At 41.0% G+C, this 21,070-nt stretch overlaps 2 protein-coding genes across 2 annotated transcripts; one reads left to right on the forward strand and one right to left on the reverse strand.

Annotated features, from left to right (window-relative positions):
- Positions 1-1,016: 1,016 nt before the first annotated feature.
- Thap12 (THAP domain containing 12) lies at positions 1,017-18,394 on the reverse strand. The gene is made up of 5 exons (XM_027407736.2): positions 18,027-18,394; positions 12,252-12,372; positions 9,249-9,356; positions 6,470-6,506; positions 1,017-4,135 (listed from the first exon to the last, which is right to left on the reverse strand). Exons 1-5 carry the CDS (start codon positions 18,113-18,115, stop codon positions 2,217-2,219), a joined length of 2,274 nt encoding a protein of 757 aa, XP_027263537.1. The 5' UTR covers positions 18,116-18,394; the 3' UTR covers positions 1,017-2,216.
- Gvqw3 (GVQW motif containing 3) lies at positions 18,114-20,782 on the forward strand. The gene is given in 3 exon segments (XM_035441632.1): positions 18,114-18,677; positions 18,995-19,466; positions 19,469-20,782. Coding segments are annotated over 3 exon segments (1,242 nt in total). The 3' UTR covers positions 19,675-20,782.
- Positions 20,783-21,070: the final 288 nt, after the last annotated feature.

Genomic DNA, 21,070 nt, shown 5'->3' on the forward strand with positions numbered 1-21,070 from the left:
GCGTTTTCACTATTGTAACCTTGACTGGTCTGAAACTCACAGCAATTCCCCTGCTTTAGAACCTCTTGTACCACACCTGGCATGAAAACACCTTTTAACACACTACGGCTTTTGCCAGTGCGCAGATGTAGCAGAATGCTTACCTGGCACACAGGCCGTCACACGTCCCCAAAAACCCCAAATTAGAGAATACCCAAACACAAAAGAGGGCACCTTCAATGCTTTCTGGACACATGGTTGTGGTGGGCTGAAAACGGGACCTACTTTGCAACTACTGCTGTCTAAGGAAATTTATTTGTTCATTCCTTCCATCTAGGCAAGACAAATGACTTGCTCTGACAATATGTGATGTAAGTGATACTCCATGAGTTCTGAGTCCAGACTTTGAAGGTACCCTTGGTACCTTGGTACTCTAGGACCACATGGAGAGACCTGGTCATCCCACCTACACCCCAACAAATTTTCAAACCAAAGGCAGGAAGCCTACACGACCCTTGCAAAGAATCATTTAACCAATCCCCAAACTGTGAAAAGTGAAATCGTTTAAGCCATTAAATCTGGGCAGCAACAGGGCATTAACAACAAATTACCTAATCCCCACAGCACCACCTTATGGTGGAGGAAACAGACCTTGGTTGGATAGTTTGCCAGTCACAACACTTGTAGTGTTCCAAGAACTCAATACAAAGACAAGCCAGGGCTGATCTCCTTTACTGTCACCCTGAATTGGTCAGTTCACTCTGTTAAGGACAGAAACATCATGCAGAGTGCTAACAAAGTCATTTCATCCTTTATAACCTGCATTGGCAATGTGTCCTGATTTGACACATGCAGCAAATTTGTCCAATTCTGTTGTCTGAGGCTCAAATAACATTAATTCCCTTCAACACAAAACAACCCAACAGCAGTTATGCAATTCACCCGTCGACATTCTAATCAGCAACAAGCAATAACACAAGCCCCCAAAACCTATAGCAGGGGCCATAGTATATATTTAACAAATCAGTTAAACAATATAATATTTTCCCACTTTTAATTATTTTCCTACACCTTAAACTACATACCAAAAAAAGAAAAACTTCATCTTGAATTATAAAGCATGAGGGTGAGTATTAAATAATTATTTTAAGAAAATATACAAGAATGTGTTCTGACCCACCAAAAATACCTCAATTGAAATTTAAACAAAATTCACATTTTATTTAGATTGAAATAAACTGTACAAAATTGATTTTATTCACCAAAAATAACAGTAATATTTTCTGTATTATTTTTTTAGATAAACCACAAAACATTTATTTTTGTAGGTTTTGCTTATAAATCAAGACAAGGCAGTAGACATAATCATGTAAAAAGACAGAAGAACACAGACAAGTCAGTTGCCTGTATGGATGGCCTTTGCTTCTGTCTTCACTGTGAAGCACAAGTGAATCTATCTGTGAAGAAGCCTACGAAAATGTGGGTTCAACAAGGAACATAGACAACCAAACGGGGAGCAACAGTTCCTGGCTCTGCCATTCACTTGTCCTTTGAGGTCCTTCCATCCTGACAGAACTATGCTGAAACCTGCTTGCTGAGCTCATAACCTTCTCTTGTAACTCCTGTGACTGTTCGTCCATCAAGATTTTGTTGTTGTATTGCTTTTGCAGTACTGAGGCATGAGCTTGCACATGCTAGGCAAGTGCTCCACTAAGCTATACCCCAGCCCTTGTCTTTTTGAGACAGGGTCTCACTATGTAGCCCAGGCTGGCCTAAAACCTGTGATCCTCATGCCTCTGCCTTCCAAGTGCTGCTACCACAAATTTTAAACACCTATAACTCCTACAAGTCAAAAGTCAATGGTGTATTTTATCATAACACATTATAAAATGTATCTCTCACAAAATTCATTTTTCAAAGACCTGATAACCCAACAGCTGACAACTGGTTCCACAATGATAATGTTATATCTAAAATGACTTTAACTAAAACAATTCTAGAGTGCCTCTAGCAGGGAGGCATTTTGGCACTCCCAATGCCAACTTCTGGAAGAACAGAAAGGTACTGAAAGCATGAGAGTTCAAACGGGGGCCATTTAAATACGTGGATACCAACAGGCAAAGATGCATTCAACTGGAGGTCTATCGGCAAGGTATGCAGTGATTAACTGGCCTACCACACCTTACAGCTTTTCTTCCAAACAGCCAACAGAAGACAACAGCCATTTTTAAAATCTTTTAGGTATTTTCAATGGTTTCTGAGTTATTTGTAGGAAGCTCTGGTTTATTTGTATAGAGTTTGATGTATGTGTCCACCATTAAATCCAGATCATGTTTTATATCAAAATTTATGTTAAGCAAAGCCAAATTACTTGACCTCTGGTCTGTCAAAGTGTTCCGCAAATATGCCTTGAGACGTTTTCGTCCATTTTCATAGCGCTCATTCTCAACTTTCATCACAGGAAGAATACACAGGACCTTCAGCAAGGCATATACATTGGGGAAAAACTTGATGTCAGGAAGATGGAGGGCTTCATAAATGGTGGATGGGAGCTCAATATCTTTCCCTCTGTGTTTCCACTTGATTCTCCAACAGTGAAGCTCAGCTGAGAGTGTGTCAGGATTGGGCAGGTCACTTCTGTACATGTCAGCATGGTGCTCTTCTGATGTGTTGAATTTAAGCTGCCCCATCACTGAGGGTACCAGAGATAGGCATTTCAGAGCTTTGAGGTGCTGTTCAGAAAATATATCTTTAAGTTCCTGAATAATATGCTCCACTGTAGGAACACTGAGGGCGTCTTTATAGTAACTCTCAGAGGTTAGCTGAGATTCCAGGTTACCTTGCTGTGCCCTCCGGAATTTCCCTGGGAGTTTCATTTGAATGTCAAGTTTGGTTGCTAAATTTGTGGCTTCCTCAAACCAAAACTCATGATAAACTTCAATATTTTCCATCACTTCGTTAAGTGAGTGCAGTACTGCAGTCAAGCTACTGGCTGCAAAGAAGACATCAGAAGTTTGCCCCTGAAGATTCTTCCCAAAGGCCCTTGTAAAAGATAACACATTTTTAAGAACAACAATGGTAACAATGAAATCAAAATCTGTCACTGCACTACAGAGTACAAATGCTCGTCCAGCTATACAGTTATTCCACCTAATATTTGTGTCGCTATTTATACCATCTAAACATAACACAAGTGCTTGTAAGAGATCCACTAAGACTTCAAAGGCGTCATGCCTGCCTGTCCACTGGGAATGGCAGATTTCCTTCAGTTCCTTACCCCGCTCTTCACTGTTCTGAAAAAGAACAGAAATTACATTGTCAAGTTCTAAAAGCAGCTGTGGTGATCGGTGGAAAAAAGAACAGACTTCCTCAATTGTTCCTAAAGCCACGGATACCCCTATCACAGGGACAGACTTCGCCAACCACGCATTTAAGGCACAGGAAGAGCAGAGTGTGTAGACAGCCTGGGGGTATTTTTCTAAAAGTCTTGAAGCAACAACTTTCATTTTGGAAGAAAAGCCACTGGACACAATGTAAGCCTGACCACGACAATACTCCATATTCAATCCCCATTTCTCAGTTATTGTAGTGTGAAATTTCACAGCCAAAATCTCTGCATCAGCTTCATATGGCAGGAAGCCCACAAACTCCTCTCTCAAGTTATGAGCTTCATCGACAAACCTCACCAGCACGGGCAGGTGCTCTTCTCCTGCTATGTCCACCACGTCGTCTGTGATGATGGAAAAGAAGTGCGAGTCTCTCACTTCCCTGAGCGTCTCCTCCCGAATGCAGCTCTCACAGATCTCCAGCATCTGTCTCTGCTGAGCTTTAGAGCAGAATAAGGTGTTCACCGCTGTGGTCTCAAAGCGCTTCCTCAGGACCTCTTCTCCAGAATTGATTCGACACTCCAGTAGCGCCTGAAAGTTATCCGGAGCAAAGAGGCCTTCTGGGATCTCGTCGGCCTCATGTCCATCCAAGGGTATGTTCTGCTTTCCCATGAGGATCAGAATCTCAAATAATGACTTGAGGTACTCTTTGTTCTCCTTCTCTTCAAGGGTTAAAGGTAACACATTCCCATCCTGCTGGCTCCCCGCTTCTGTACTGGGGTTCTGAGCACTGCTGTTAGTTTCCTGTTCTTGTTCACAAGTTTCTTCAACTGGAAAACAAAGGGTTAGTTTTACAAAAGATTCATGAGGAACCACAAAAGACAAAACAGGTTACACTTTTGATTGGTTAAATACTTAAAACCTACAAACTCATTCATTCACCATTAATAAAACATTGACAGAATAGGACACAAATTAAAATAAGTTAGTAAAAGGAGAGACAAATGCTGTGGACAGATTTGAATAAACATACATGCTGTTATGAAGTAGGAACGATTTTTAATAAAATTACAAGGTATTTCACAAACTATTAACACGAATCACAGTACATACCATTAGAAAAAGGAAGGTGAAAAGAAAAAGTATTTGCACAGGTATTTTCACATTTTTTTTTTGTTTTTTGTTTTTGTTTTTTTTCGAGACAGGGTTTCTCTGTGTAGCTTTGGAGCCTATCCTGGCACTCGCTCTAGAGACCAGGCTGGCCTCGAACTCACAGAGATCCGCCTTCTTCTGCCTCCCAAGTGCTGGGATTAAAGGCGTGCGCCACCAACGGCCGGCCCAGTATTTTCACATTTTACATGTATCACATTACTTTCTTCAGGCAGATGCTATCAATCCCACTTGACAAATAAGGGCAGGAAATAACTTGCCCAAGGCCACAGATAAAATTACAAAGATAGAAATGAAACAAAATCCAAGATCCACATAGATGTTGCCTCTACCTGTCAAGCCATGCTTCTATATGGAAGATAGCTCTATAAAAACCAACATAATATAGATTCATATAATAGGGGTGGGGTTAATATTATAGTATTAGCAAGCTCAGCTAGTCTTTTGAAATCTGGATGGGGAAAGTATTCTGACTATAGTCATACTGGTCAGTATGGTCCCAGGAAAAGAATTAAAATCTGAAGAATCATTTAAAACCCAGTTCTTAAAGTCTAAGTCTATGAGAAAGCCACCAAAAATTGTATAGCATCACTGGGAGGGACAGAAAACAACTGAATTGTTGTATTTGATAATTACATGAGTACTGGGGACAAGGGCAAGGAAGGCACATCAGGTAGGTGGTATATTCAGATTCTAGTCAAAGCACTAAGGCGGCAGAGACAAGCAGGCTGCCTGATACAAAGTCTAGTGTGACTAGGACGGTGTAAGTTGTGCTTCTAGGCATCCAGACTCTCAGAGCTCAGCAGGGCTCAGTGAGGCCAGGGAAGACTCCTCCCTAAACCCTCCTCAGTGTATACAGTTCCTCCTCTATTATATGCACCACCCAGAAAGAAAGATGTTATCCTGGATGTCTGTCTTTCTTGCTGCCCCTCCCTTCTCTCTGCCTCCTTTATTCTTTCATTTTTTGTCAACAAGTATTAATTCTACTATTTTAAAAAAGATGCTTAATAAAGCACAAAGTAAAAAATATAAAGTGAAAACCCAGTCTCTCTCCGTTTGAACATAATTTTATATGTGAATTACCTACATACAAGTTCTTCCAGTTCTGGTCCTTCTGCCTACATGGTTGTCTTTCTTAGTCCAAAGTGCTCCATGGAAGCCTGGCCATGTTATCACCTAATTACAAACTCCTCAGTGGTTCCAACTGCTAGCAGCTCACAATGCTGCAAGTTCTGAACTCTGTGCTCTCTCCTCTGGGTTCATTGGTTAAGCATCATAGGCTGTCAAGAAACTCTAACATCTAAATGAGTGTGGTTACTTCAATCTAGTAGCTCATTTTGTTCTACTTTATGTTTACATAGAATACTCGTCTTTCTTTGCTGCATCTGTTTCCTCATCTATAAAGAAGAAAGATAATATTACTTATTATGTAGCTACTGTGAAAATTAAAGCACTAGGATGATAAAAGGGCATTGATCAAAGTTATGTCTATAGTAGCAAGAGAAGATAAAGGAGGAGAAATGGTGTCAACTGGGAAGAACAGAAACAACTTCTAGCCTCATCCTTTGATGGGACAGCTTACGCATCAGCACCTACAAAGACTCTGCAATCACTACACCCGAAGTACCAACTGCCTTTACAGCCAAGAAATAATTATGTTTCACAAGGTGCATGGGTAGAATTGGACTGGCTGCTTTACTGGAGATTCCTTCCCTACTGGGACACTCTGTGGCCTGCCACCCGAGAGCACGAGGGGAGGAGTTCGTCTGGGCTCTCTGTACATGGCAATGAGTATAATACAACAATCCTTTGCAGACACAGGAAGAACTAAGACTGTAGTGTCCAATAACTCCAGAATGCAGCACAAAGTCAACCACACTTTTACATTCACACTCAAGGGAGGTTTTGGATATAAAACATATTTACTTGTTCTTACCAGGTCAAGGCCTTTTAAAAAGGCCTTCAGAAGCTGATTCATTAACATTATCACTTACTTTTTTTCTGTTTCAGTGTCCTGATTTCATCTTCACTCTAAAAAAGAAGAAAAAAATTTAACACAATCATCACTAGTAAATCATGTTAGACTTAAAAAAAGCCCAGTTTAAGTCAAAAAAAAAAAAAAAAAAAGAAAGAAAAGAAAAAAAAATCTCATTTAGGAGTTTAAGGGGTTTTGTTACTATTGTTGTTTAAAGAAACAGTCTCCTATATTCCAGGATGGTCTTGAACTAAGTAGCTGAGGATGATGACCTTGAACTTTTTATGTGGTGCTAGGAACCAATCCCAGGACTTCATGCATGTTACACAAGCATTCTACCAGGACTTCATGCATGTTATACAGCATTCTAATCAGCTAAGCTACATCCTTAAGTCTCAAAGAGCATCAATTCTTCATGTAGAAGACATTCTTCAAACAGATGATAGGAAACCAATACTATGTAATATGCTCATGATTCCAAGCTTATAAGTACTAGAAGAGAAAGCACACTTAACCTGCTTTCTCCCTGAAGTATCCTAACTGTGTACTGAGTGATAAGGCATAAAGGTACACCACAACACTTAGCATCTAATTCAAAAGAACACAATCTAACCCTAAAGATGTCACAAAACAAGGAGGCTGCTGAATCACAGAACTTAATGAAAGACAATGAAGTCCCTAGGAAGCAGAAAGTGACAGTGTCAGCTCAGAAGAGAAAGAAATAGGAAGAGTATACTCTATCTACGCAAAACCAAATCATAGGTAGACTGAGAAAGAACTTTGCAGATTTGACTTTTATTCTCCTATCAATACTCTCAAGTGTTTTTTTTATCACAGTCATGGCAGGAAAACAACGGTGCCAATGACAGCCAGAGACAGCAGGGCACCTGATGGGCAGCTCTGGACACTACTACTACTAAAAACCATTAGCAGGCTGGTTAGGTTGAACAGTGCCCATCCCCCACCCAATCCAGAGGGCAGTAGTTAAAGGACGGCATGTGTAGAAGTGTGCCTGCCATAAAAGGCAGAGTATATAGGTATGCAGCAGCTGATGCAAAGGACTGAGTGTGAGTGTCAGCATTCATCTACAATAAATCCCAGAGAAGCAGAAGGGAAAAAATGAGAAAGCAAAATAAGCATGAAAGATTAAGTCCTGAAATGTAAAATGGCCATCAGACCAGATAATAAAGGGAATGAAAATACGACTTTTTAATTTTACTTATTTATTTGTTTTTTGAGACACAGTTTCCCTGTGTAGCTTTGAAGCCTGTCCTGGCACTTGTTCTGTAGACCAGGCTGGCACTGAAATCAGAGATCTGCCTGTCTCTGCCTCCTGAGTGGTGGGATTAAAGATGTGTGCCACTACCACCCAGCCATTTTTTTTTTAAATTGTTTTGGCAGTGCTTGGGACTGAACCTAGTGCCCTGAAAATGCCAGGCAAGTACTGTACCACCGGGCTATAATCCTGTCCCTATTCAGTAAAATTTAAGTGTCCACAATAAAAACTTCAAAAAGCTTCCATGGAGAACAATGAATTACCAGAGGAAGCACTAGACTTCAGGGACAATGAAGATACAAATACAACATCCCATGGACTATAGGTGCTCTCCGTGTACCACCTAACATTTGAAATAAACTACATGAAGAGGGTTTCAAAACAAAAACAATAATCTTAAAGAACTAGGGGAGATTATAAAATCCTGCCAGCTAAGCAGGGAAAGCATCTAAACTGGCTTTGGATACCCATGTAAGCCAAAACATTCAGGAAGCTAAAAAAAGTTAAAAAAAAAAAAAAAAGTGGTTGCTGATAAACTAACTACTGACTCTGAAAACACTACTGAAGTAGTTTAGGAACAGAGAAAGTGAAACATTAAAAAATTCTAGATAAAGATCACAAACTTAGAAACACAATTAAACCACAAGAAGAGAAAACTAAGAAACTGGGCAGGCAAACAAAACTCCCACTCATTCCAAGCTGGGAGGCTTCACTGAGTCCCACCTAGCTTTTAGGACCAATGTCTACAACATGCAAATTTTTCTTGAAACAAAACAAAACAATCTCTGAAGAGCTAACATAACAGGAACTTGTCTTCAAAACTAGATAAGGGGAGCTGAGCCAGTAAGACAACTTAGCAGGCAATGGTGTGTGCCTTACAAGCCTATCCCTGGCTCCCTAGGTAGGAGACACCAATTCCTAAAATTTGTCCTTTGGTGTCCATATGCATGCTGCCATGGCATGTGTGCCTAATAAATAATTACACAGCTAAATAAAATCGAACAAAAAAGGCCTTGATAGTGGTAATGTGTAAATAATGGTGTTCACCTGAGGTCAACAAAAGATAGGTAGGTTTCAGTTATCAGATCTGAAAGGCAGCAAAAGATTGTAAAAGCATATAAATAAATTATATGACATTTTAAACAATTTCTAGACTCTGTCAACAATAGTGAAGTTCTCATCTCTAAAACAATCTAGATCTCAAATTCTAACACTTTCCTTTTCTTTATCCCTTTGTGCTGAATTCTGGAAACTCACCAATTTCATTTGCTACCAGTCCCAGGAAAGCAATGAACTAGTGGCCTGTAATTAACAGCACACTTTGTCCCAAGTCAACAACTATCAACTAGCTATATCTGGAGAAGCTTTCCCTATTTAAATAGTAGTAAGACAGACTAAGCATCTTACTAAGCACAGTACCCACTTCCTAGCATACTACCTGGGAGACCTGTTAACAAATGCTTCCATACTTTATTTAATAGGATTGTGGAGAGAAAGGAAAGCTAAAGAGTCAGAGACATACCAATTCTTTTATTCGTTTTCTGTGTCTGCTATGTGGATTGTTCAAATGACTGGTGAGATCAAATATTGTTGGTATTGCATTATCTCGAAGAACTGTTCGATAAGGACTCTGAAAAAGAAAATACATCAATTCAGAAGGTTCTTCAAAAAAAAAAAAAAAAAAAAAAGGAAATAAAATGCTACATCAATGACTTCTCTAGAACTACTTTACCTGTCTCTAAAGTACAGACTTGCAAAATCCGGGCCCTTCCAGAGATCTTATCTGTTCTGTCCTTCCATTAGCTACCAAATCTATAGGAATCACAGGTCTCCCAAACTATGCCCTTTTGTGTTCTATCATGATGCGCCCTCCTTACCTGCCATTCACTCCACTGTTGTTAGTACTCGGACATATCAAGGCACAGTAAAAAAACATTAACTTGACCAATGACTTTTTAGACTCCAGTTTCTTGTTCTAAATAGGAGTCAGGTGTCAAGTAGATCAACATCTTCTAAAACGAAATCATTCACATACTAAGAATAACAAAATACATAATCACAATTCTATTAATGCTCAATTAGGCATTTCTAAACTTTCTTCTTCAGTGATGAAGAAGCACCTTTCTCTGCCCTGCTTAGACCCAAATATACACAGTGACAGTCTTCCATAGTGAGCCAAGAGAAAGCTGAGACAAGAAATTAATTAAGGAGAGTAACTGATAAATATGTATTATTCCCACTAGCTAGTCCAAAGAGACAGTGACTTTTATTTTTCCCTCCAGTTACAGAGAAACACACAAAACACACTTCATTTGAGAACTTTCTTGGTAGTAGTGATTATTTCAAAGCTGACTTCTCTAAATGTTTCACCTTGGTAAGGGAGGTTGGGAAGCTAGGACAGGAAAATATATCTAAGTGGAACGCACGCCTTGGATTCCATCCAAAAAGGTGCTGAATGCACTCAGGGAGAATTACTAGTAAGAGTCAGTGTTTTCTAATTCAATCCCACATGTCACAGAAAACAAAAGAAAGTCTGATTTGTTATTATTATTTACTATATTTAAATTTTTTAGTATGTTGAGACATGGTCTCACTATATTATTCAAGTGGGCTTCAACTCATGATCCCATCTACCTCTGCCTCTTAACTGCTGGAATTATAGGTATGAGCTACCATGCCAAGCTGAAATGTAATTAGTTAATACTTGGCTTCTAATGCTGGACTAAGAACTGAGTCTACCAGAAAGTTTGGATTGGGACTGGTATGGACAAAGCTACAGAGGAAAGCAAAGACCTATGATACCCTGAGTTTTTCATCTTTCTCACCGAGCCCAAGTCTCAAAATTAAACACAGTCAACATTTTAGAGAATTTTAAAAATTCAAATCTAGCAAAGTAAAGATCAAAAAATTAGAATATGAATGAAAAATGAGATATTTTATATTCATTTATAAATATACATGTCAAAAGATTGTATCTAACGCATGTGAACAATTCTAAATCCATATCACGGTTTAATCTTTCTAATTTAAAGAAACTACACTGATCTTACTCTAGCATCAAAGATAATAAAAGTTTGGCTTTGGCAGAACTACTCATGTATGTTAACAAGATCTTAAATGCCAAACTAATGAAGCCAATAGGCTTACATATTTCAATACAATTATCGTGTAAGCCAGCTTTCAAGCCGCTTGTTCTACACATACAGAAAGAACATTTCTCACGTTTGGGATAATTTACTCAAGATGAATGAATCATTTGGGAATTAAAAAAGCAAAACTATCTAATCTTTCTATTCTATACTGTGAATAAAGTCAGCTATATTAGTGAGCTATATTTTAAATTTCTCAAATTAATCAGGCTGGAATTACAGTTAAAAGATGATATTTATTATACTAAAATAAAAAAGTAAAAATGCATGGTTTGTATATTTTAAAATAATTCATGATATTTTAACTGAATGTCAAGAAAACAAAAGCAGTTTGCCTTTAAAACATATGAAACCTTTTGGCTGATCAGTAAAACGCTTGTAACAAAGCAAGGTTAAAAAAAAAAAAATCCCTCAAATATTTGTGATTAAATTGTTGAACCGGAATTGGCTCACCTCCCAATGACTTCACAAGTATCTGCTTCAATTAATATTGAGAAATAAAATAACCCAATCATTCTTTAGTTTTCTGATGCCTCTGCAAAATGTATCTGAAAAAAATATCAAAATAAATTGCTGCATAATAATATATAGTGTACCTTCAAGTCAAGTTTATGTCTATCCCAAACCTAATACAAAATGTTAGTTATACCGAAGAACACTGTGGATTTACCAAACTCTTCCTTATTAGTTTCTACAGTGGTTCATACACGTCCATCAAATCTGCCTGTTTCTGGCTTTTATGAATTACTGCTGAAACAGAATCCTAGAACATTAGAAATCTTAAGATTTTGGTCTCATCTCTTTAGAAAAGGGGCCCAGAAGGGAAAGGTCTGGGTGTGAGAACATTTTTACATATCTGCATGGTACAGATTCTTGTTCTGGATACCCCTTAAAAATTAAATAGTGGGAACAAAGTGAGTGTTGGTTCTTAAGAGGACATTCAAATCATGAACACAAAGAGCACCATACAGGTGAGACTGTCACTCACAAGAATGCTCTAGAGAGGGCTAACTCAGTGGTAGGGCACTTGCCTAGCACACAGAAAGCTCCAGGTTCTATCCCTAAAACCACATAAAAAAAAAAAAAAAAACCAACAAACAAAAAAAATTCTAGAAAAGTTGCTTGAAATCAACAGTCATAGTATTCTACACTTACATTTTCTATAAGTTTTAAAGTTGTTACCTCTAATGAGGGGGAATAGGGCATCAAGAATACAGGGTTTTAAAAAGTCAAGTTTTTGAGAATAGGTAATACTACTAACTCCAAACCTATCTTCAACTTAAATGGTAAGGCATAGGTAGACATTCCAATAAAAATTTACATTGCAAACCATACATAGTAAGGGAGTAAAAGAAGCCAAGCCGGCTATTACTTACAGTTCTACAGATCATAGAGGTCTCAAAGTGTTTGGCACATAATCGATAATGCTTATTTAGTTGATCAGGTGTTTTATCTTCTAAGTCTGCTCTCCTACAATTTTCAACCCACTTCTGGCATCTATAAATAAAACCAAAATAATTATGAAATATAAACTAAAAGTTTAAATTTTAGCATCTGAGGTAGGCACAGTGGCACACACCTATAATCTCAGTACTTGGGAGGTTGAGACCAGCCTAAGCTACATAGGAAAACTTGTACTAATATGAGCCAGGTATGGTATACACATCTTTAATCCCAGCACCTGGGAAGAAGAGGAAAGCAGATCTTAATCCATTTCAAGTCGAGAAGTCCACATAGTTGAGGCCTCAAAAAAAAAAAAAAAAATCAAACAAAAAAATTGATTTAGTTTTAAGGCAGGGTGTTGGTGGTGCACACCTTTAATTCCAGCACTTGGGAGGCAGAGGCAGGCGAATCTCTGTGAGTTCGAGGCCAGCCTGGTCTACAGAGTAGTTCCAGGACACCCTCCAAAGCAATACAGAGAAACCCTGTCTCAAAACAAACAAACAGACAAACAAACAAACAAAACCCAAAATAGAATGGACTCCTGATATACTCATGTAGAACACAATTAGAAGTATATTAATATAAAAATCAAAGTTGCAAGAAACTTTTGAAATCATTTAGAATAAACCCATCAACTACAAAGTTAGGATGTAACTTGCTCAGTCAAGACATCTACAAATCAGTAAGGACTCAAGCAGCAGTAGCAACACTGATAGAATAGAATGCCAACACAGAACTCAACCCACAGGGCCAACAGCACAATACTTCCTTCACCTGAACAAATCAAACACCCCAGCACTGCAAAGACGTAGCAAGCACATGTTCTACAAACAACTACCGTACCTTATGAAAGGATGAAGAAGTATTTCTCTGTCTTATTACAAATACCATATAGAACACATATGGTATATGTACTAATGCAAAAGCAAGTTCCAAGAACAAAGATATGGCATCTTCACAGTCTATTACATAGAAAGTATTGAAGATGCTAACCAAAGTAAACACATGTTTAGTGCTTAAAATTTCAGAAAAATAAATGTTTACTAAACACTTATTAAGGGGTACGTACTGCTCCAATTCTTTCCAAAGGTGAGTACAAATGAAGAAATTAAGGATTAAAATGCTTAAGTAATTCATGTTCTATTTGTATATTATACTGTATTATAAGAAGGATTTAATATTATTATGCTACAAGTATATATTAATATACACACATATATATCATAGTAAGTCTTTTTTTTTTGTTTGTTTTTTGAGACAAGAGTCTCATTATGTATCTCTAGTTGGCCTGCAACTGGATATATAGACTAAGTTAGCCTTGAACTCTCAGAGATCCAACTGCATCTGCCTGTAGGAGTGCTGGGATTGAAGACCTGTACCACCACAACAGGCTCCTCTTAGGTCTTACTACTTTAACTCTGAAATACACCCTAACACTTATTTCCACTCTTAAGTAAGTGAAACCACAGTGGCTGTTATGATTTTCATATTTAAACTAAAACCATATAACTAAATTGTATATCATTTCATTTAGCTAGGAAATATACTACTCAGTACCCATGCCTAATATATCCATATTTTAATATTTTACACAGTTGTAAATTATGATCATAAACATTCTGTTTCAAAATGCAAATATTAGGTACAAAAATCTTACTATAAAAGTTTGCTAGACTACTCATTTACATTTTTAATTAATTTCTGGAGACCCTCCACAGAGGGTCGCTATACACACTATCTCTGATTTAAGGTAAAACAGTTTTTGATACCAATAGCATTTCAAGAACAGAGTATGAGACAGAAAAGTCCAACTAATTAACCCTATTCATTTCCATGTCAAACATCTAGGATAAATATTATGGAAGATGAACAGGGTCTCTCTTAATGACAAATGGAGGCATACAAGTTCATGAAATGTTTAATTCTAAACAAACCATCCTCTCATATTGATTTACTGATTCAATTCAATCCAAAACAAAACCAAAATACCTTTTTAAAAAAAACCCAAAGTAGGGCTGGAGAGATGGCTCAGAGGTTAAGAGCACTGACTGCTCTTCCAGAGGTCCTGAGTTCAATTCTCAGCAACCACATGGTGGCTCACAACCATCCGTTATGAGATCTGGTGCCCTCTTCTGGTGTGCAGATATACATGGAAGCAGAATGTTGTATACATAATAAAATTTTTGAAAAAAAAAAACAAAACAACCCATAGTAGCTTAGAACAAGCAGTGAATGAAGATGGTTATTTTTTCTGTAAGCATATCCTATGCTGTGTAGGATATCCATATGAAACTAAATCTTGACCAGTAATTTCACAACATAAATATAAATGAGTTCCAAGTGACTGTAAATATAAATATTAAAGATAAAACAAGGTGGGCATATCGGGTCATAACCAGCACTCAGGAAACTGAAGCAGGATTACAAATAGTTTAAGGCCTGCCTGGGTTATATAGAGAATTCTATGCTAGCATGAGACCTTGTCTCGAATAAACAAATAAAATAAATATATTTGGAGTAGGCAAAGATCTCTTTTAAAAGGCCATAGACAACATGTCCAAGGTTAGTTAAAACTATATGGACATATTTATAAAAAGACTTTAAACAAAAATCTATGCCAATCATGGTGGCACAAGACTTTGATCCCAGCATTCATGAGGCAGAGACAGGCAGATCTCTAAGTTTGAGGCTAGTCTTGGGTCTACAAAGCAAGTTCCAGGGCAGTCAGGGCCTTACAGAGAAATCCTGTCTTGAAAAAGTAAAATGCAAGCCGGGCGTTGGTGGCGTACACCTTAATCCCAGCACTTGGGAGACAGAGGCAGGTGGATCTCTGTGAGCTCGAAGCCAGCCTGGTCTACAGAGCAAGTTCCAGGACAACCTTCAAAGCAATACAGAGAAACCCTGTCTGGAAAACAAACAAACAACAAACAAACAAAAAGTAAAAAGCAACAATACAAAAAACGAACAACAAACAAAAAGTATTGACAATATAGAGAAAGAGAAGGAGAAGGCAGCCATTTGAAATTCATTCCTGTAGTATAAAGATATCTATTATTCCCCCAAGTATGGGGGATAGAACCTAGGACTTTAGCACTGAACTCCATCCCCTGGCTGAAGATACTTTTCTTTTTTTTTGGTTGTTTTTTGAGACAGGGTTTCTCTGTGTAACAGCCCTGGCTGTCCTGGAACTCACTTTGTAGGCCAGGCTGGCCTCGAACTCACAGATTCATCTGCCTCTGCCTCATAAGTGCTGGGATTAAGGTGTACGCCACCAACGCCCGGCTTGCATTAACGCCCAGCTTGCACACCTAAGTGGTGTGCCACCACTTACCAGATTGAAAACACCAAGCCTATCACAAGCCTGTTATAGGATGTCACATTATAAATCAAACTTTTAATATACACCCTACAAACTGTATTTCCCACTCTTTTTTGTTTTGTTTTTATTTTTCGAGACAGGGTTTCTCTGTGTAGCTTTGGATCCTGTCCTGGCACTCGCTCTGGAGACCAGGTGGCCTCAAACTCACAGAGATCCGCCTGCCCCTGCCTCTGCCTCCCGAGTGCTTTCCCACTCTTTCTTGTGTTAGTTAACTTTTATGTTAAAAATCTCAGGAGTCTAGGAGAGATAGCTCAGTGGGTGAAATCATTTACTGTACAAGCATGGGGATCTGAGTTCAGACCACTGCATCCACATAAAAAGCCACGCCTGAAACTCTATGGAGAATAGAGACAGGAGGACTGCTGGGGCTTGCAGACCACTAGCCTGGCTATAGGTGCAGTCAGAGACCCTGTCTCAAAGAAATAAGGGGAGTACTAGAGCAGGACACCTGATATCTGTCCTCTGGCCTCCACAAGCACAGACACACATGTACCTACTCACATACATCATCTCCAGAGTTACCCTTGACTCTGTTTTCTCCTATAATCCACACCCAAACCTTATCTAAAATGCACCAACATACCTCCTCCTCTTCTACAGATCTGGATTACTACAATAGTCTTTCACTGGTTTTCCTGCTTTCACTTTTACTCCCCTGCTATTAACCAGCAGCCAGTAATCCTATTAAGAACTCTAGCTGGGCGTTGGTGGCACACACCTTTAGTCCCAGGCAGAGGCAGGTGAATCTCTGTGAGTTCAAGGCCAGCCTGGTCTCCAGAGCGAGTGCTAGAAAAGGCTCCAAAGCTACACAGAGAAACCCTGTCTCGAAAAACCAAAAAAAAAAAAAAAAAAAAACAACCCACCTCTCTCAGCTCTAAGTTCTCCCACTTCACTTGGAGTAAATGCCAGTGTTTTCCATGGACAACAATTTACTAAATAATGTGTGACTTCTATATACACCTCACCAGCAAGCATGCCTTGACCTCACCCTTCCTGTTTCCAGATTGTCTAAGATATTTCATGCCTGTCCCCTGCCCCAACTCAACTCTGCTCAAATTCCCTGAGGCAAGACTTTTGAACCCTCTGTTTAAAATAGCAATTTTACCATTTATTTTTTGTTGTTGTTTTTTAATGGGTGAGACAAGATCTCACAACTATAGCCCTAAATGGCCTGCAACTTACTTTTACTCAGGCTGGCTTCAAAACTCAAGCCAATTCCCCTTGCATCCTCAGAGCTGGGGTTACAGAGCATGCCACCATGCTCAGCTCCCTGGTTTCACTTTAAAAAAAAAAATCTATTTTTATGCATGAGTGCTTTACATTTTGAGCCTGGTACACACAAAAGCCCAAAGAGGTTGTGCATGAGATTCCCTGGAAATGGAGTTAAGGGTGGTTAAGTCACCTGATGTGGGTTCAGAACCCAGTTCTGCAAGTGCAAGTGCTCTTCCAGCTGCTCCCTGGCTACGTTTAAACCCTTCCAACCTCTGCTGCATTTTTCTCCAGGGTAATTTTTCATTATTTGCCATACTTCTGTAAATATTGTACTTGCCAATTTCTCACCACTTTAAAGTAACCTCTGAGAGCAAGGAGGGACTTTCACTGGTTCATCTGTTACCACCCCTACCTCCACCCCTGCTCAGATCAATTTCTACCAATTGTAGACTTCCAATAAATATTTGTTCAACTAATAAATAGCATGCTATATGACAACGCCTGTTGGTAGATCTGCTCCCTCCACGGATTAGGCGCTTTCTGCGGTCTGTGACAGCATTCAGAGTTCCCAGCACCTGCCATGAGTACACCAAACATGGTTAAGTACTGACTTAAATGAATGAACCAAGAGAGAGACCCGTGAAACGCCTGCAGCCTAACACATTAAGTCCCTATGTTTCTAAAAGTACGGCCCAGAGTATGAGCAACCCCAAGAGAAGAGTGAAGTTTCAATAACTATTCCCACGCCCTCACTCGCACCCTCTGTGTTCTCCACAATAACCAAGGAGACAATGAGTAACGGTCTGCATTCGAACATTGCGATGATAAGTCCGAAGGAGGCAGCAGTTGTGACCTGGTTTAAGATCAAAGAAAGCGGCTCGACTCCAGACAGAAACACTGTCCTAGAAGAGACGGGTGACGCGGGGGAAGGCAGGGCCGCCGGGAACACAACCCTAGAGTCCTAACCTTTCTTTGACAGCTAAGGAAACGAGTCAGACGACAGAAGGCGCTAGGCGCCCACTTCATCCGCTTTCGCGCCCCCGGGTGGCACCTTCTCAGCCAGGTCCCCGAGAGCGCACGTGCGCCGAGGTCCCCGCCACCTCCGCGACCCGCTCACCTGGCCGGGTCCCGAGGGAACCTGAAGAAAGCCAGGTCGGACTGCGTGCTCTTCCGTGTGCAGTTGGGGGCAGCGCAGAAGTTCGGCATGGTCGCCCGGCCACCGGCCGGTCCAGCCCTCCCCTCCCCGCCTCGTCAGGGCAGCACGGCCGCCCCGCGGGGCCGGGGAGGGGAGCTGGGCCGGCCGGCCGGCTCCGCAAGGCCGCGCGCGGAGGAGGGGCTGGCTCGCGAAGCCGCGAGGGGCAGGAGGGGCGCGCGGGCCGAGGCCGGGCTGGGGCTGCGGCTCCACAGTGCTGTGAGCGGCCGGGAGGATTTACCGCCGCCGCCACCGCTGCTGCACCTCCAGCCCGCCCGGGACGCTGCCGCCTCCTTCCCACAATGCACTCTGGCGCTCGAGGGTGCCCTCTCTTCTCTCAGCCCTCCTCCCCCGCCCTCCTCGCCGGCGACCTTTCCCGCGGACGGGCATGCGCACTCGAGCGCGTCTGACCGGGTGTGGCGTGGAGGCGGCGGAGCCCGGAGCGGCTGCCTCAGTGCGCACGCGCACAACCCAACCCACGCGAAGGAGAAATTGCGCATGCGGCCCTGCCTCCTGGGCCTCCAGAGCAGAAACCCGGGCATCTCCGGTAGGTTCGTCGTCTGTGTGTTTCTGCAGGTCTGGGGCGAGTTCGATCGTTACACCACGGCCGCGTCACCTCTGCTTGTTTAGGTTGCCACTGTTTATGCGTCCATTGTATGAGTCGCCACGGACTTTACATGGGTGACTGCTTTGCAAACTCCACGCACGGGTTGGACGCAAACATAGGTTGTGGAGGATTTATTTTTTCCCAGCTATGCCTCGCAGTTATTCAATGGCCCGGTTAGTGCGAGATTGTCTGCCACACACCTCGACTAGACGCTAAGGGCGAGAACTCAGAAAAATAGTAAGTTCCCTGGTGGCTTCCAGAAGAGCAGGAATAGCGAAATGATTAGGCCAGCAGCACCCTAGAGATTGATACCTCGGTCGTTTCACAGTCGTGGCCTGATAATGTTCCTGTATGGCTTAATGCCAAAATCAGTGATTGCTATTTAGAACAAAGGATTAGTATCAAGTTTTGTGTAAAGTTAAACAAGTCTGCAAGTGACACCCACCATCTTTTGAAAGACGCCTACAGTGATGAAGTGGTGTCCAGGGCTAGAGTTTTTGACTGGCGCAAAAAGTTTAAAGTAGGGCAGGAAGATGTCTGAGATGATGCATAAAGTGGTCTTCCAGTCACCCATGAGACGGATGAAAATATCTAGGAGGTCAAGGACGTGGTTTGTCCAAACAGGCAGTTAACGGTGAGAATGATGGCTGAAGAATTAAATTTAGATAAAGAAACCGTTAGACACATTCTAAAAGAAAACCGGAATATGAGAAAAATGTCTGCCAAGGTTATAGTGAATATTTTGAAGGATGTGCCTAAAACTTGAGGTTCCCATCTGCTCATTAAAAGGAAATTAGGAAAGCTAGCTTATATGTAAGGGAAAAAATAACAAATTCTGAAACGGGAGGTCCTTTGTAGCTGAAAGCTGGTGGTGACGTGTCTCTGCCCTTGTCCAATCCCAGAATCCACCCCACTGCTAGCCAGCTCTTCGAGGGGTCAAATGAGCCTGAGGTAGCCAGAGCCTGATCAGGAAACAGTCCTCATCTGCTTTTTGTCTGTTTTCTGCCTTATGCTCCTTCACATTTAGCAGGGTCTACCTACAATACTGACTTCCGGGGTCCTCTTTCTTGCTGTTCCCCACCATCTTGGAGGGCTTGTGGTTGTTGACTTCTGATTCTAGCCTGTTCTTGATTTCTTTGGCTTTAACAAGTTTGGCTTTCTTCAAACCTCGGCTCGGCTTGTGGCTGTCCTGCATATATCATGCTGTCCCAGGGGATCGATCGTGCCTGTGAGAAGCTGGGGTAGGAGGCTATTTCTGTACCCGGGGAGACATACTCTTCTGAGGAGACCCCAAAAGAAGTCCTGCAGTTTCAGTCTGCTTCACAGTCAGGACCTGAGAGGCATGGTACAGAAGGCAGTGGCATGATGATTTACTGAGTGGTGTGATCTAGCCCGAATGACTCAGGGTTGGCTTCCAATACTCACAGAGCTTGTCTCTCCTGTCAGGAGAGCTAGGCATGTTTCCTTCTCTTGTGCTTTGGACCACCATTCTTTTGGGTGTTCCTTCTGCTAGACTAGAAGGTTTTGACCCTAGAACATTTAAGCTGTGATGCCCAGATGAAGACCATGATGTCACATGAAAAGGTCAGTTGATTCCTCGGGTCTGGAACACAGTGCTGATTCACACACTACAGCATTTATTTAGCAACTGAGGTCAGTTGTGTTTTGAGCATCAACGATGTGAGGCTCTGAAGTGAGATCACTGAGGCAGGTGGAGTTATGGAGGAGATGGGGTTTTTTTTTTGTTTTGTTTTGTTTTTTAAAACTCTATCCATGAAGAAGGATAAGACAAAGGGCTGTGAGATTAGAGAAGGATACTCAGAAGGTGGTACAGCACGAGGCTTGGAACCTGTGTAAAAGAAAATGATGACACTTTTAGAGCTAAAATAGCAAAGTCAAAGGGTAGGTGTTATGATAACAAGTGGAGAACATTGATGGATTCCATTGCAGGAGAGGGTGACTGAGGCAGGGGACAAACATGCCAGGCAGACAAAGGTTAAGTGAGTTTTATTAGAAAGGGATAGAGGGGGAAGAAAGAGAAAAGAGTTAAAGAGACACAGAGACAGAGAGGACAGAAGAGAAGAGGGAGACAGGAAAAGTTCTGTCTGCCCCAAGGGAACAGCAGGAAAAAAGAGTAAGTGGGTGGGGGTATTTCTTTTAAAGGGGTCCTTTGCACCTGTGTGCTGACCAGGGTACTGCTTGAGTGCATTCTGCCAAATGACAGGGGCAGGCCAGCATAATGCCTGAATCCTTACAGTGGGGTGGGGAGTAATGGTGTTGCAGATGAGTAATTTGAAATATTGGGCTTCCTCTCCTCTGCCCTTAATTTTATGCTAGTAGTTTATAAATTACTACGCTTATG

This window comes from Cricetulus griseus, chromosome 3 (genome assembly GCF_003668045.3).
Source record: "Cricetulus griseus strain 17A/GY chromosome 3, alternate assembly CriGri-PICRH-1.0, whole genome shotgun sequence".
Taxonomy (NCBI): Eukaryota; Metazoa; Chordata; class Mammalia; order Rodentia; family Cricetidae; genus Cricetulus; species Cricetulus griseus.

Bases quoted from the DNA above. Each gene is read 5' to 3' on its own strand.
- Thap12 (XM_027407736.2), bottom strand. From the start codon at position 18,115: ATGCCGAACTTCTGCGCTGCCCCCAACTGCACACGGAAGAGCACGCAG. The intron at 9,357-12,251 runs GTAAGTAATAGC...TTTCTTTTTCAG, and splicing joins CCTCTATGATCTGTAGAACT to AGTCCTTATCGAACAGTTCT. The intron at 4,136-6,469 runs GTAAGTGATAAT...TTTGTTTTCCAG, and splicing joins GACACTGAAACAGAAAAAAA to TTGAAGAAACTTGTGAACAA.